We start from the raw sequence: 13,361 nt of genomic DNA, 5'->3' as shown, positions 1-13,361 counted from the left end.
TTTTAGTTTGAGTTTTTACAATGTGTAAAAACAAAGGTGTCCGCCAGAGGGCAGGCTTGTCTTTCCGACGGGTTCCCCCGGCTGTGGCCGCAAGAGGAGGATGCTGTTTGGAGCAAGAAATCAGCGCTCAGACCTGGACGGAGCTCGGTTTTTATTTGGATGTTGAGGTTGAAGGAAAGATGGCTACCAGAAGGAAGCAGAGGAAGCAGTGACCACTCTCTTTTTGTGTGTGTGGGGGAGTACGGGTACCACCGTTCGCGACATATGGCTACGCGAGGAGTGCCACACGCAACTGACATATCGGGGGGTTATCGTCGTCTTTGCAGCCGAAGGATTCTTCCGCTCGCCGGTGAGTGAACGCCGGACGCTCCTCTGGAGCGGCTAGCTTAGCTTAGCATTAGCACTGGGGAGTAAGCTTGCGCAGAGGGGGAACGGACCGTTGGCTCGCACCGACGGACCGTTTATTTAAATAACCTTTTGGAGCGAACATTAACGGCTCAGTGGCGGCCTCAACGTACCCAGTGTTTGATATTAAAACGTCATCCATTTTTTAAATGTGTTTTATTATTTTTATTATTTAAGGCCAACGTCGCCGTTAAGCTTGACAAGTGTTGTGGTTTACAGCCGAGACTCAACCAACACACCGACGTCGTTAAAGCTCACACAGGTTTACTGTATTTTTTAAACATTTTATTCTCCAATTTTAACCTGTGTGGTGTTTTATGAGTAAAACCGCACGAGGAAGCAGACCCCCCCCCCCGGTCGTGAGGTGACCGTCAGAGAGGCTAATGTTGGTGTGGCGTCGGCTGTATTTTTTTATCGGCTGGACGTTGACGTGATTTTTTTTAAATGGGGGCTGCTGTGACGTCACAGCGCGAGCCAAAGTGTCTGCTAGGTGTCAAAAATGTCAGCGACCGTCGGCCTCTGTTCATGCCTGTAGGTCTCTGCTGTGTAACTTTAAAAGCGTGTGTGTGTGTGTGTGTGTGTGTACATGTGTGGCCGCTGAGCATTGTTCCAGATTACATGGTCACCTCAACCCCCCCAACAGCAGCTCAGTGTGGGGCTTTAAATGTGTGACAGACCGACACAGATCACACATCATTTGACATGTTGTTAAATGCTGCAGCTTTTCGCCAGAGAAAGTTGCTGCATTGATGACACATATATTTATTAAATCCCGCAAGGGGAAATTATTTCACTATACATGCAGGTAAGCAATACAATATAAAACATACACAATATATTCAATACAATGGAATAATATAGTATTTTAATTGAACTAACAAAACAATAGTGCAAAGATGTAGACAAACAAACAACAGTGTAACTGCATGTGATCCAAAGACTAATATCCCAAAAGGTTATTATAGTGCACAGGATCTTTTTCAGAGAACATACAGTGCTGGAAATATGTGTTTATCTACTTTAATTACCGAAAAAGCACGTACGGAAAGTATTGAAATCTTCGGTACAAGACATGATTTTAAAAGATGTGTGACTTTGTTTACTTTGACGACGCACACTGATTTACACCCTCGATAGCGTTGTCGTGGATGTTACGCGAGGCACAATTGTTGTTATTGTCTCGCCTGTTTTAAAATAGTTTTCTCGTCAAAACAACACCAAGTCCACTATTACACACAGACGCATTATTCTTACGGTAATTTCCTTCCAACAAGTAAAAGAAAAAATAAGAAGAATATTATGAGCTCTATGAGCTTCACCAAATTGGTATTTACTAGGGATGCACCGATCTGATCGGCGCCGATCCATATCGGCCGATATTCCCATTATCGGTTTTGATCGGCGTTCTCAAAACGGCCGATCAGATGACGTAACATCTGCGAGAACTATCAGACGTTTCAATCGCGGCGCACCACAACGGAGACGATGCGCCCGGTGAGGGCCGCAGAGTGAGAGGTCCACGAGGGGATCCTCACCACCGAGCGGCGTCCCCGTCCCCCGAGTTGAATCTCTGGGTCAACTCAGCCGACTCTCACATGTCTGCCCCTACAGACTGATGCTCACGGTAAACACATTCGATCTGGAGCGCGCGAGGGTTTTGATAAAGTTAGTAGAAGAATTTAAGTGACAACATCCGGTTTTGCAAAGTTAGCGGAAAGAATCACGTGAAACAACATCCGTTTTTCAAAATAAGATGTCGACAAATCAAACACTAACATATAAAAGTAAACTATGAACTGATTTTGTATCTTTATAGATCGTTTCTGAGATTTAGCTTAAATTATGCTAACATTAAAACATTTTTACTGTACCAAGGAAGAGTTTATAAAAATAAGTCAGACTTTTGTATGTTAAGAAAAGTCCTGTATATAGATTTCCCCAAGAGTTCCAGGAAATGAATGATGCAGATGTGTTCCATACATATCTGAAATCCCCTACAATAGCAATCAAACAATTTTAATGTATCAATTAGGACATTTTTCAAAGTAAAAGTCCTAAATGTTTAAATAAATCGGTAATTTCTTAAATCTTTGAGGTGCTTTATATATGTATTTCCTCATAGTCCTAGGCAATAATGCGACACAATAAATAGAATGCTTCAATCGACACCGTGATCGGTGATCGGTATTATCGGTGATCGGCAGATACTGATTTCGGTGATCGGCACCAAAAACCTGATCGGTGCATCTCTAGTATTTACTGCATTGTAAGAACCTCATGCTGTTTTTTCCATCCCAAAAAAAGAATGGAATTTAAATGCAGCTGATTTATACCAGATACCAGGCGAGTAGCACGCATCAGAAATAATGCCTTTTTTGAAATATTAAAATATCTTCATTATAGAGAAGTCTAGTGAGTAATTATTTAACCCGAAAGGGCAATTACATGGCCATTAAACGTCACTTTTGACTTCCTAATTAAAAGTGACATTTTTCAAATTAATTCCCCTTAAGTCATTAAGATTGCCCCACGTCAATATTGACGTTGACACATTTCGGTATTCAGACTGGACTGGTGCTCCAGTTCATCATCATGAGGTCATCACTCAGCGTCCTGATCTAATACAGAAACCTGATTAGTTAAAGTAGCCGCTTGACGTGCGGCCTGCACACTTGCCTCCTTTGATAATACAGACAGTGAAAATAAATTCAATAAAAACTAACTATTTAAAGACATCGTACACACTGTCGACTTTTCTCTCACCGCCGGTTCTCGTAACACAGGGTGAGACAAAAGCTTTAATCAACGAATGCTAATGTGTGCAGACGAACCAGAGATTGAATTGCTATCGCCGTGGAGGGGCGGGGCTTAACCATGTGGAATCTCGTTATTGATCCACGTGTGTCTTTTGCGCCGGTGATGCGGATCAAGGCCAACGCTAAGACCCCTCTCAATGCACTAAGAGAGCTTTCTCAGGCCAAGTAAAATGCACTGGAGAGGATGTGTGAGTGTGAGTGTGTGTGTGTGTGTGTTTGTGTCACACACACCAGACTTGGCTTTAGCAGCAGTCGTCGTCCTTGAGACGAAGCGGAGGGCGTGCCGCCATTAACCAGGAGGGGATCGTTCTTAATGAGCCCCCTGGAGGACACGTCCCGCACCTCACGAGCGCTGACGTGTGTGTTGTGTACACGAACACACACACACACGTCGTATTCATAATTTTAAGTAAGATATTGGAATACAGCGATTTGCAGTCGTTCATCCATCCAAGCTACAATGAATTGATCCCGTTTAAAAAAAGGCAAGAAGAAGAAGTTGCTAGTTGTGCTCCATTGTTGTCCCATAAACAGTTAGAAACAAACCAATGAGCCACACAACGTAGTTTTATTGACTAAATGCTAAACTATTAAATATATATTAATCCGCCGCTGAAAATGGTCCCAACCTCCCGCAAATTGTGGTCTCGATAGAGATGGTTCGATCCCCGGCTCGCATGTGGACGTGTCCTCAGGCGAGACGCTTGACCCCTTAAGTTAAGGGTCATCGTGAGGGCCGCCGGCGGTTGGCTTAGCTCGAAGAGGAGGAGAGTGTATAGTGAGGTGGATGATCCACTTCCTCATTTCCGTGTGTGTGTTCAAACTCTTCTCAGCTGGAACCAGGTTCCAGTTTTTTTAGCCTCTTAAGGTCAACCTATATTATATATATATATATACATATATATACATTATCAAATATTACTTTTTAAAATATCAGAATGTCCATCTTCTACATCTGAATGCATAATAATGCAAAGTTAATGTGAGTGGATGTAAACAGTGATGCCTTAATCACCCATTGGTGCTATGCCCCCCCACCCCCTCTCTAAATGGTTTGTTCCTTTTGCTGTGACGACCCAGTAGCCCCCCCCCCCCCCACTACTCCACCTTCCCCTCCTCTTGCTCCAAAGCCCTGTGCGCCCCACCCACCCGGTGTCAGGGGGGGATCAGCTGTGCCAGTCCCGGCAGGCCACACACACACACACACACACACACGGTGCTTGGCTGGCGAACAAAGCCCTGTGGCACTGCCAATGAAGACGAGCCATGCCTCCGCTCTTCCTTGTCTCTCCTCTCCTCCGTTGACGTCGTCGTCTCGTTTCAGAGACGGGTTCATTCTGGTTCTTCTCGAGGAAGAGGACTCGGCACGCGGTGGAATATTATTGCGTTGATTTCTATTTTTTTTTGCTGCTGCTGATGAGTTTGAGATGCTGGCGGAGCGCAGAGAGAACGGCAGGTAGGGGGGGAACTCGAGAGCTCGTCTCCGCGGCAACCGGGAGTTTGTTTACCGTTATGTGGCGAAGCCGACCTCGGTGCGTGGAGCTTGTTTACCATCGACTCTTCACAATCAAGGCGGTTTGTTTCTTTTTGGGGCTCGCTGTGATTTACATTTCACTGCCAGCTGGTGTTGATGTTCTCATTTCGAATCCTTTTGAATCCTTTTGGGTGTGAATCTTATCGGAGGGAAATATTTTCCACCAGAATATTCAGAATCGAAAAAAGATATTGAAGACGATGGCAGTTTTTTAATGACAGGAGGCGCACAGTGTCTGCTCAAGGCATGTGTCCAATATTCTCACTGTTTCACTCCTTTTGGAGATTATCAAACAGCCGAAGGGAGGTGACAAGTTTGGATTTTATGTATGTAATTTTTTTTTGAATTTGTAGGTTTTTGATACAGATTCCTGCAAAAATCTCACCATTTGACAAATAATTTCTTTCTGAAAAATGACTAACATCTCACACGATATATACCAGATGCAATAGCGGTCCAAATATTCTCCATTTACGTATGTTTTTAAAAATAGTTTCCGCCCCACTCCAAGTGTCACTTATTTCATAAAGTTAAACCTCCGTGTAGAAAAACCCCCAAATCTAAATGCTTGATGTTTAAAAAGAAATTCTCCTTTTTGAGTATCGTGAAAAAACTCAGAAACAAACTCCGATGGAACAGAAATGACGAGAAATATATATTTCCGCCCACATTTTATATCACCTTTTTTTACATGCTTGTCAAATTGGACCCGGATCCAGCTGGCGGCGCAGACTCGTGTTCTACCGAAGGCCTGACGAGGCTGTCGGATCTGGTCCTGCCCGGACTTGTGTGGGCCCTCGGATCTCTTCCTGCGCTTCTGATTCACCGGCTGTGGATCCGAGACGCAGTTCCAAGCTCCTCCTTTTTAAAATCTTCTCTCCTCTCGACGCCGCCTCGTGGGTTCGTCGACTCACGAAACGCAGCTGTCCAAAAACATGGCCGCCTTTTGGCCGGAGGCCCGTGGGAATTCGTTGCCGTTTATTATTTAAAGAATGTGTTAAAAAGCTCCACGGCTTCTTTTTTATTGCTCTGAAACATTGACAATATGTACATAGGAAATTACGCCCGAAATATCACCGCAAGGCTTCAATGTTTTGATCTGAACTGCAGACATTTGTAGAATTACTTTAGGCGAAAAGAAGTTGTTAAGTTGTTTCTGAGAAGTTAAGAATGTGGATTCTTCCATGAATTGCCCCCCCCCCCCCCCCCCCTTGCTTGAGAAGGCTCATTCACATTGTAGGTGATGGGTGCCGTGGTCTTTCTAATCCTTCATCAAAGCGGCTCTCTCCGGTGATGTCTCTGAGGTGCGCAGTGAGCCAGACATTTAGATCCGGATCTTTTCGGGGTACGTCGGTTCTCTCGCGGTGACGTAGTTTTGGACCGACTGAAGCTAATAAACCTGACGTGAGAACGACATCCTGTTCATTTTAGAGACGCACAACCCTTTTCTTCATCCGGCAGTGTGTTTTTCATTGTACGGTGAGTCACACGCGAGTCCAGTGTTTCCCCATGGTTTACAGCTTCAGGGGGGCGCGGCTAGTGCCGCTGCTAGCCATGTTGGTGCCCTAAGCTTAACTCCTTCATGATTCCCCCCCTGAGATAGGAAAGGGACCCACGGCGAGCGTTGTCGACGGGGGGGGGGCTTCAATAGTAGGTAGATGAAAATTACAGGGTGGCGGGCTGCCACCCTGTAATTTATATTGGTAGGGGAAACACTGGAGTCCATGACATGTGTGCTGGTTTTCTCGTGAAGTTACTGAAATGAAGGAGGCCAAACGACACCGAAAATGTAGCTTCGGGGTAAAGATCTGCTCCTCCTGATGAAGTAAACAAGATGGTCATTTATCCGCCCAAATTACATCTCCACGTCTCTTTAGTTTCAGTCTGTCTCTCTTTCTCTCTCTGCATTTGTCTACGCGTCGCCGCCCCTCCTCTTGTTGATCTTCCAGCCTCCGCCTTCTGCCACATCTCATGCCATGTGTTTGCCACGGTTTGAGGTCCCCGGGCCCCGCTGAGCTCTGGCTTCAGTGACTCTCCGACACACACACAGCGCACCAGTACGCCGGTGTCACAGTCGCCGGTGTCACAGTCCGCAATACAGTCATCAGTGTAGTCACCGGTGTCACAGTCTCCCCCCCGCCCCTTATTACCCCTTAACGTTAATCACGCTAAGTATTAATAAGTGGTTCGTGTTAATGCACTGGTTGTATCTCCGGAGTCCAGGTTCTGTGGGAGACCGTTTCTGATTGAAAACTCTAACAGCTTCACGGTGTTGTTGTTGTTGTTGTTAACAGCGTGCCGACACGTCGGCGGTGACATCTGCCGCCTGTAAACATCTCTTCACGTCCCGTCCTGCAGCAGTATTGCATTTATTCAGCATCTGTCAACAGTTGTTGTTCATAACTCCTCCTGCTTCCTGTAGCGAAAGAGACTCACTTCCTCTTTGGAAATGGACTCTCCCCCGTCACATGACCACCGAACTGTATCAGCGTCTGCAGTGGTATGATGTCGTTGTTTGGGAGAGGGTATAAACCGAAGGAGCTTATCTCAGACGGGCAGAGCTGAACTGTAAATGTCAAACCCTGAAAATATATCCACACACCACGAGGAGAAAGCCCAAAACAGCGATGTGATGGAAGTGATTATGTAACTCTAAACGTCGGCCATCTGTCCAGAAATTATTATTTCAACCTTTTCTGAAGTCTGTAAACCATCAGAGATTGTTAATGTTCTCCTTTCTACTTTGTTATGGTCTTCTATAGCGTTTTCTTCTCTTTAAAAAAAATAAAAACACGCAGTTCAAATGATGAGGAAATAAAAGATTGTATTTGTATAGATTAAAACAAACAAAGATTCATTGTTAATTGTAATGATGTATTACAAACTGGTTAGAGCTCATTATTCATCTCTTAATATAAGTTTTATATTCATGTGAAAACATATATTTTTTAAATTATTATTCAAATTTCTCAGCAAAACTGCATCCAAGGAGATTACGAGAACGGAGCCTGAACGCATCGTGAATTGGTTTCATGAAAAGCAAAACTGAAGTTCTGATCGGCGTCGGTGGAAAGTGATCGTAAACTGAAATAAAAGAATGTGTATATGTATATATATATATATGTATGTATGTATATATATATCTATGTATGTATATTAGGGCTGCAACAACGAATCGATAAAAATTGATTATTACAATAGTTGGCAACGAATTTCATTATCGATTCGTTGTGTCGCGCGATTATTACGGCGCTCAATAAGTCACGGAGTATAAACAAAGTTGAGTTGAGCGCAGAGCGGCGCAGGAGAAACAAGAGCGGCGGGAGAGGGAGAGGAGAGACTGAACGCTGCGTTGTGAGAGCCAATCAGCGCTGAGCTGCTCCTCTGTTGATGAATCTAATTGGCTGCTGCTGCTCACGTGGCGCTGGAAGCGGAAGTCCTTCACGTAGTCGGAGACATTCACGGAGCTAAGTGCGCCTCCGGGTGACGTTATGAACCCAGACACCAGGGCGCTACATGTCACGACGTGTGTGGCATTTCCACAAGAGTATAACGTAGAAAACGTGGTTATTTATTCCGTGGCGGACAGCGGAAAATATTTTTCCACGGAGAAAGGCAACGGAGATAAGCCACGACGCCACAACATTTAAAGGAGCGGAGCAGCGCGTGAGCTCTGATCCCGCGCTCTTTTAATGAAGTAAAAATATGCTAAATCACATCGTGTTTAACGTACGGGTACTTCGTTAGTATCGCTACACCGTACAGTGTGACAGCAGCAGATGTAGCGGACTAACATTCAAGCTAACCTAACTTCCCAAACGCTGTCGACATCTGAACGCTGATTGGCCGAGACGCGACACGTCCCATCAAAGATGTTCTATTGTGAAGAGCACCACTTCACATTTTTTCCGCGTCTCACTAGTCAGTGCGTTTCCATGATGGTATAATTTGAATCTTGCTTTAGTCGGACTATGCTATCTTTTGGGGGATCTGCTGTTATCCCAATATACATGGCAGTGAGTAATTCGAATCATTGGCCTTTGAAAGCATGTCATATCCGATACGATAGGCGGCGCTGTTTTCATTACAACTCGTGGTGATACAGCCATTTCCTCTTGACCTCTTCACCACCACCAACAACAACATTTCGAGAAAGATGGCGAACAGAGAGCAAGGCGCTACATCCTCTACTATTCTTCCATGGTGTTAATAGGAGTACAGCGAATGCAAATGGCGCTATTGGCTGAGTTGATAACGGAGAGAAGACGCCGTCGCCGAAGGTACATGGAGAATTTAATTTATCGTCTCTTTCGACTTCCGGGTCACGACATGGGAGGGAGGGAGGGAGGAGGGCGGCGGGATCTGGAGCATGCGCAAAGACGCAAAGTCCAGTTCCGAATCGAATTCAGAGTTACATGCCGCGAGAGTCGAATTATCAACCGGATCGGACCGAGCTATCCAGGGGTGTTAATCGGACCGAAGTCGGACCGCACATAGTCCGACTAAGGTGTTTACATGAAACGGATAATTCGATTTCAGTCCGACTAAGCCAATAATTCGATTGCATGTAAACGCATTGAATGAAACTTAACCGGCTCTCAACTCTGGTTTAATTGACTGCCGTCGCGCTAATTAGTGAGTTGTCTTTTGGGGTAAAGACGGTGATTGGTTGAGAGGAAACGCTCAGCAGCTTTAATCAAAATAATCTTGTTTGGCACAAAGTCTGCAAACTGCTTTTTAAAAGACCCGAAGCGCCTCCGACTCTCGGGCCTCCAGACGGAGGAGCGGGCCAAGACTGAATTATCCGGAGGGGTTGCTGGTTTCAATCCAGATTTGTTTAGACTTCGCAGAAGTGCACGAGGAGGGAGGGAGGGAGGGAGGGGGTCAGGGGGGTGGGGGGGGTCAGTGGTTAGTCTGACAGGAAATTAACTGCAAAATAATAGTGAAGAATTGATTTGACAACATGATGACCTGATTAATCTAGACATAATCATATATCAGATTGATTGACAGTGAGATTAATCACGAGGTGCAGCCTGACTTCCACAGGCGTCATGAAACATACTTTGGGTTCTCATGTTGAAGCTCTGTTTGGTGCATTGTATTGTTAAGTTATTAAATATAAAATAATACATACTTTTAGGGCTCTGTCCCCTTTTTTTATTAGATAGCAGTAGTTTGTAAGCTGACTTTATTAGAGTACATTTTGAAGCTTTTTTGTTCACTGAAACAAAAATAATCGGTAAATACTGCTATTGTTTTCATACAGAGGGGGCGGGGCCTATTTCGTCACAACTAATCCACTGCGAGGGGGGCGAAGGTGTCATGTGCCATCACGAGTACCTCAGAGGACATGTTGTGTACTTGTGGATGAGGTCACACGATGCAGTGCAGCACCTCCACCGTTTACCAAAAGAAAGAGTCCGAGGCTCCCTCAACCACCTCTCCATGTCAGTGTGCCCTTGAGCAAGCTGTGCTGCGTCAGTGCAGTTGTAGTCCCTGGCTGTTTATTAAAAATGTGTTATGATTCATCTCTTTCTTTCTTTATTGTACGATGTTTATCTGTGTTGTGTGTCGGCTCTGCTGTTCTGTCTCCTAGCAACCAGCTTAAAGAAAGTCTGGGGAGAATTAGCCGTGTGGAGATGATGGCGGCTAAATATAAATGTACACATCGACGGTGCTGCAAAGAAAAAGAGGAAATAAATGTATGTTTGGGGATTTTTGGTCTCCCAGAAAATTCTCAAAATTCCGCACGTTTTTTGTTGTGTGTGTGTGTGTGTGTGTGTGTGTTCACGTTTCATCTGGTTCTTTGTCAAATTGAATCTTGTTTTGCACAATAATTTGGTTTTGCGAGGTCACCGTGTCCTTGAGCTAGACACTTAACCCTGAATTGCTCCCTGTAGCTGTGTCTACGCTGTATGAATGTGACATGTAAAGTGTCTTTGAGTACCTTTAAAAAGCGCTATATCAATTAAATTTATTATTAGTTATTGCGATGTGTTTTTCTTTTGTGGTATTCTAATTCAGTTTATAAATGATGTCTCACAGAAGACTTTTTTTGTGTTTTTTGTTGACATTGTTATTATCTTTTTTAATTATTCCAATTTATTTACAGTGCTTTTTAATATATATATATATATATATCTCGCTCGCAAAGCAAAGTGGGTGTCTCATTTTTAATAAAACATTTTAATATGCAAATATGCTCTTTACAATAACAGTGCTGCTGATGCAACGCCTACGTAAACGGTACTAATGGAAATAATTTGACAATAAACAAGCGCCCATACAGTATTTAACATTAACATGCTGTTTATCATCGTCTCAAAATGCTGATTTATGTATTTTATGTATCTGACCTCCCTCCACCGCCCTCAGGGCCGCCTTTGCCCGGACGAAGCCGCTTAAGATGAACATGGTGAAGAGGATCATGGGCCGGCCGCGGCAGGAGGAGTGCAGCCCCCAGGACAACGCGCTGGGCCTCATGCACCTGCGCCGCCTCTTCTCCGAGCTGTGCCACCCCCCTCGCCACATGACCCAGAAGGAGCAGGAGGAGAAGCTCTACATGATGCTGCCTGTGTTCAACAGGGTGAGTTCACCTCGGGGTCTGTTTGGGGAACTTAAATCCTCATTTCCTTTCCTATCCTCCTCGCAGATTCTGTTTCAACAGCCTGCAGCTAGAATCTGTTGACTTGTATGTTGACTTAGTGGCTTTAAAGAGACTCGTTGAAGTGTGAGGTTCTTTATTATAGGAATATATATATATATTTATTTTTCATTTTCATTTCCTTTATTATTTAAATCTTAAATGTAATATGCCCTGCTTTTTTAATAAAAATATATATATTTTATTTATTTTATTACAAAATGAATACAATTAAATTGAGAGAGAGAGAAATATATAGTAAAGTAAATAAAACAAATTCAATTGACGAAAAATCTTTGTCATCATGATTTGTCTTTTCAGATTAACATAAACAATTTAAATCCCGTAGAGCCCAAAGTGACATCTTCACACGGCTTGTTTTGTTGAAGTATGCAGTAAATAATAATAATGTAGAGCAGAGAAAGAGAAAAGGCATGAAATTCTAACATTTCAAAAGAAAATAATCTACGTATGTAAAAAATGCGTACGTAACTAAAGCGGGATGGTAAATAAAAGGAGACTAGGAATAGGCGTAAATATATTTTTAAAAAGACTGCTTTCACATTTGTTTTGCTTGGTAAATAAAAAGTGTAGTTCAAATGAAAAGGGGAGTTCATCTGCAGTTGTGGAAATGGGGCAAAGCAGGAAGACGAAGAAGAAGAAGAAGAAAACCCAGGAAGATGTATTTAAACCAGTGTAACTGTCCCTTCGCTAAGTCCCGCCCCCAGGAACGCTTCTTTTTTTCCGGGGCGATGTATCTTAGCACATCTTTTTAAAGTGTTGCTTCTCTTAAATTCACCACCGCTGCTCTTCTGCCTCTCAGGTGTTCGGCAACGCTCCGCCCAGCACCATGACGGAGAAGTTCTCCGACCTGCTGCAGTTCACCACCCAGGTGTCCCGGCTCATGGTGACCGAGATCAGACGGAGAGCCTCCAACAAGTCCACAGGTGAGTCCACAGGTGAGCCACCTGGAGGCTGAAGGTGGAACAGGAAGTTCTTCATCGTTGGAACAGGAAGTTCTTCATGGCTCCTTCTGACGTTTACCACCACTGAGCGTCACGATGAAGATCTACTTTCTCTCTCTCTCTCTCTGTCTCCCTCTCTCTCCCTCCTTCTCTTTCTCCCTCTCCCCTCTTTCTCTCTCTGTCCCTCTCCCCCTTTCTCCCTCTCTCTCATTCTCTTCTCTCTGAACATGTGATGTTATTTTCAAGCACTCTGATTTATTTATTTTTTCACACACACACACACACACACACACACACTCCTCCAGCCGGTCACCAGGCCTCTGTGGAGGACTCAGTCATCCTCGAAAACACAAACCAGGGATTTGAAGGTTTTTGGAAGCAAACGTTTTAAAAATCTACATCTGATGAATGAATCCTCCGCAGAATACAGGCGACATGTATAATAACCTGTGTGTCTGTGTCTGTGTCCCCTTTCTCCCTCCCTATGAGACGCATGTCACATCCACCTCGATGATTTATTCACTGCATAACCAATCATTGATCCGGCTGCCCGCCATGACGCGCCGTCACTTTCCATCCAGCTAAGTGTGTGTGTGTGTGTGTGTGTCCAGAGGCGGCCAGTCGAGCCATCGTGCAGTTCCTGGAGGTGAACCAGAGCGAGGAGGCGAGTCGCGGCTGGATGCTCCTGACCACCATCAACCTGCTGGCCTCCTCCGGACAGGTGGGTTCTCTTTGATGTTCTCCGTGTTTGGGCCCCTCATGAAATCAGTGAAGAAGGAAAAATAACCTGTTTCTCCGCATTCTGTCTCCGGAACTTCACGGGTAGCGCCCGCCATGCGAGTTCAGGTTATCGGGCACGCGGCATCGGGGAGGAAACAAGTGGCGTCTGGCGGGGCGCATGAAAGTGAGATGAGGTCAAAAGGTCAACACGGATCATTAGGCGGCAGCTTGTCGGGCCCCTGGTTTACAGCTCAGTCATGTGACTCTGGTGTGGC

At 44.6% G+C, this 13,361-nt stretch overlaps 1 protein-coding gene across 8 annotated transcripts in view; it reads left to right on the top strand.

Annotated features, from left to right (window-relative positions):
* The first annotated feature begins 208 nt into the window (after positions 1 to 208).
* wdfy3 (WD repeat and FYVE domain containing 3) overlaps positions 209 to 13,361 on the top strand; it is a 70,865-nt gene continuing 57,712 nt past the window's right edge. For 4 of the 8 annotated variants that reach the window (XM_056419907.1, XM_056419905.1, XM_056419903.1 and 1 more), the window contains exons 1-4: positions 261 to 349; positions 11,134 to 11,344; positions 12,225 to 12,360; positions 12,978 to 13,087. In XM_056419907.1, coding sequence (XP_056275882.1) covers positions 11,165 to 11,344; positions 12,225 to 12,360; positions 12,978 to 13,087 — 426 coding nt within the window. In that variant the 5' untranslated portion in view covers positions 261 to 349; positions 11,134 to 11,164. Of the gene's footprint in view, positions 350 to 11,133; positions 11,345 to 12,224; positions 12,361 to 12,977; positions 13,088 to 13,361 lie in introns of all 8 variants that reach the window. The other 4 variants (XM_056419910.1, XM_056419906.1, XM_056419909.1 and 1 more) reach the window with 3 other exon arrangements.

This window comes from Pseudoliparis swirei, chromosome 7 (assembly GCF_029220125.1).
Source record: "Pseudoliparis swirei isolate HS2019 ecotype Mariana Trench chromosome 7, NWPU_hadal_v1, whole genome shotgun sequence".
In the NCBI taxonomy this organism is placed as follows: domain Eukaryota; kingdom Metazoa; phylum Chordata; class Actinopteri; order Perciformes; family Liparidae; genus Pseudoliparis; species Pseudoliparis swirei.
This window is presented reverse-complemented; position numbering and strand designations above follow the sequence as displayed.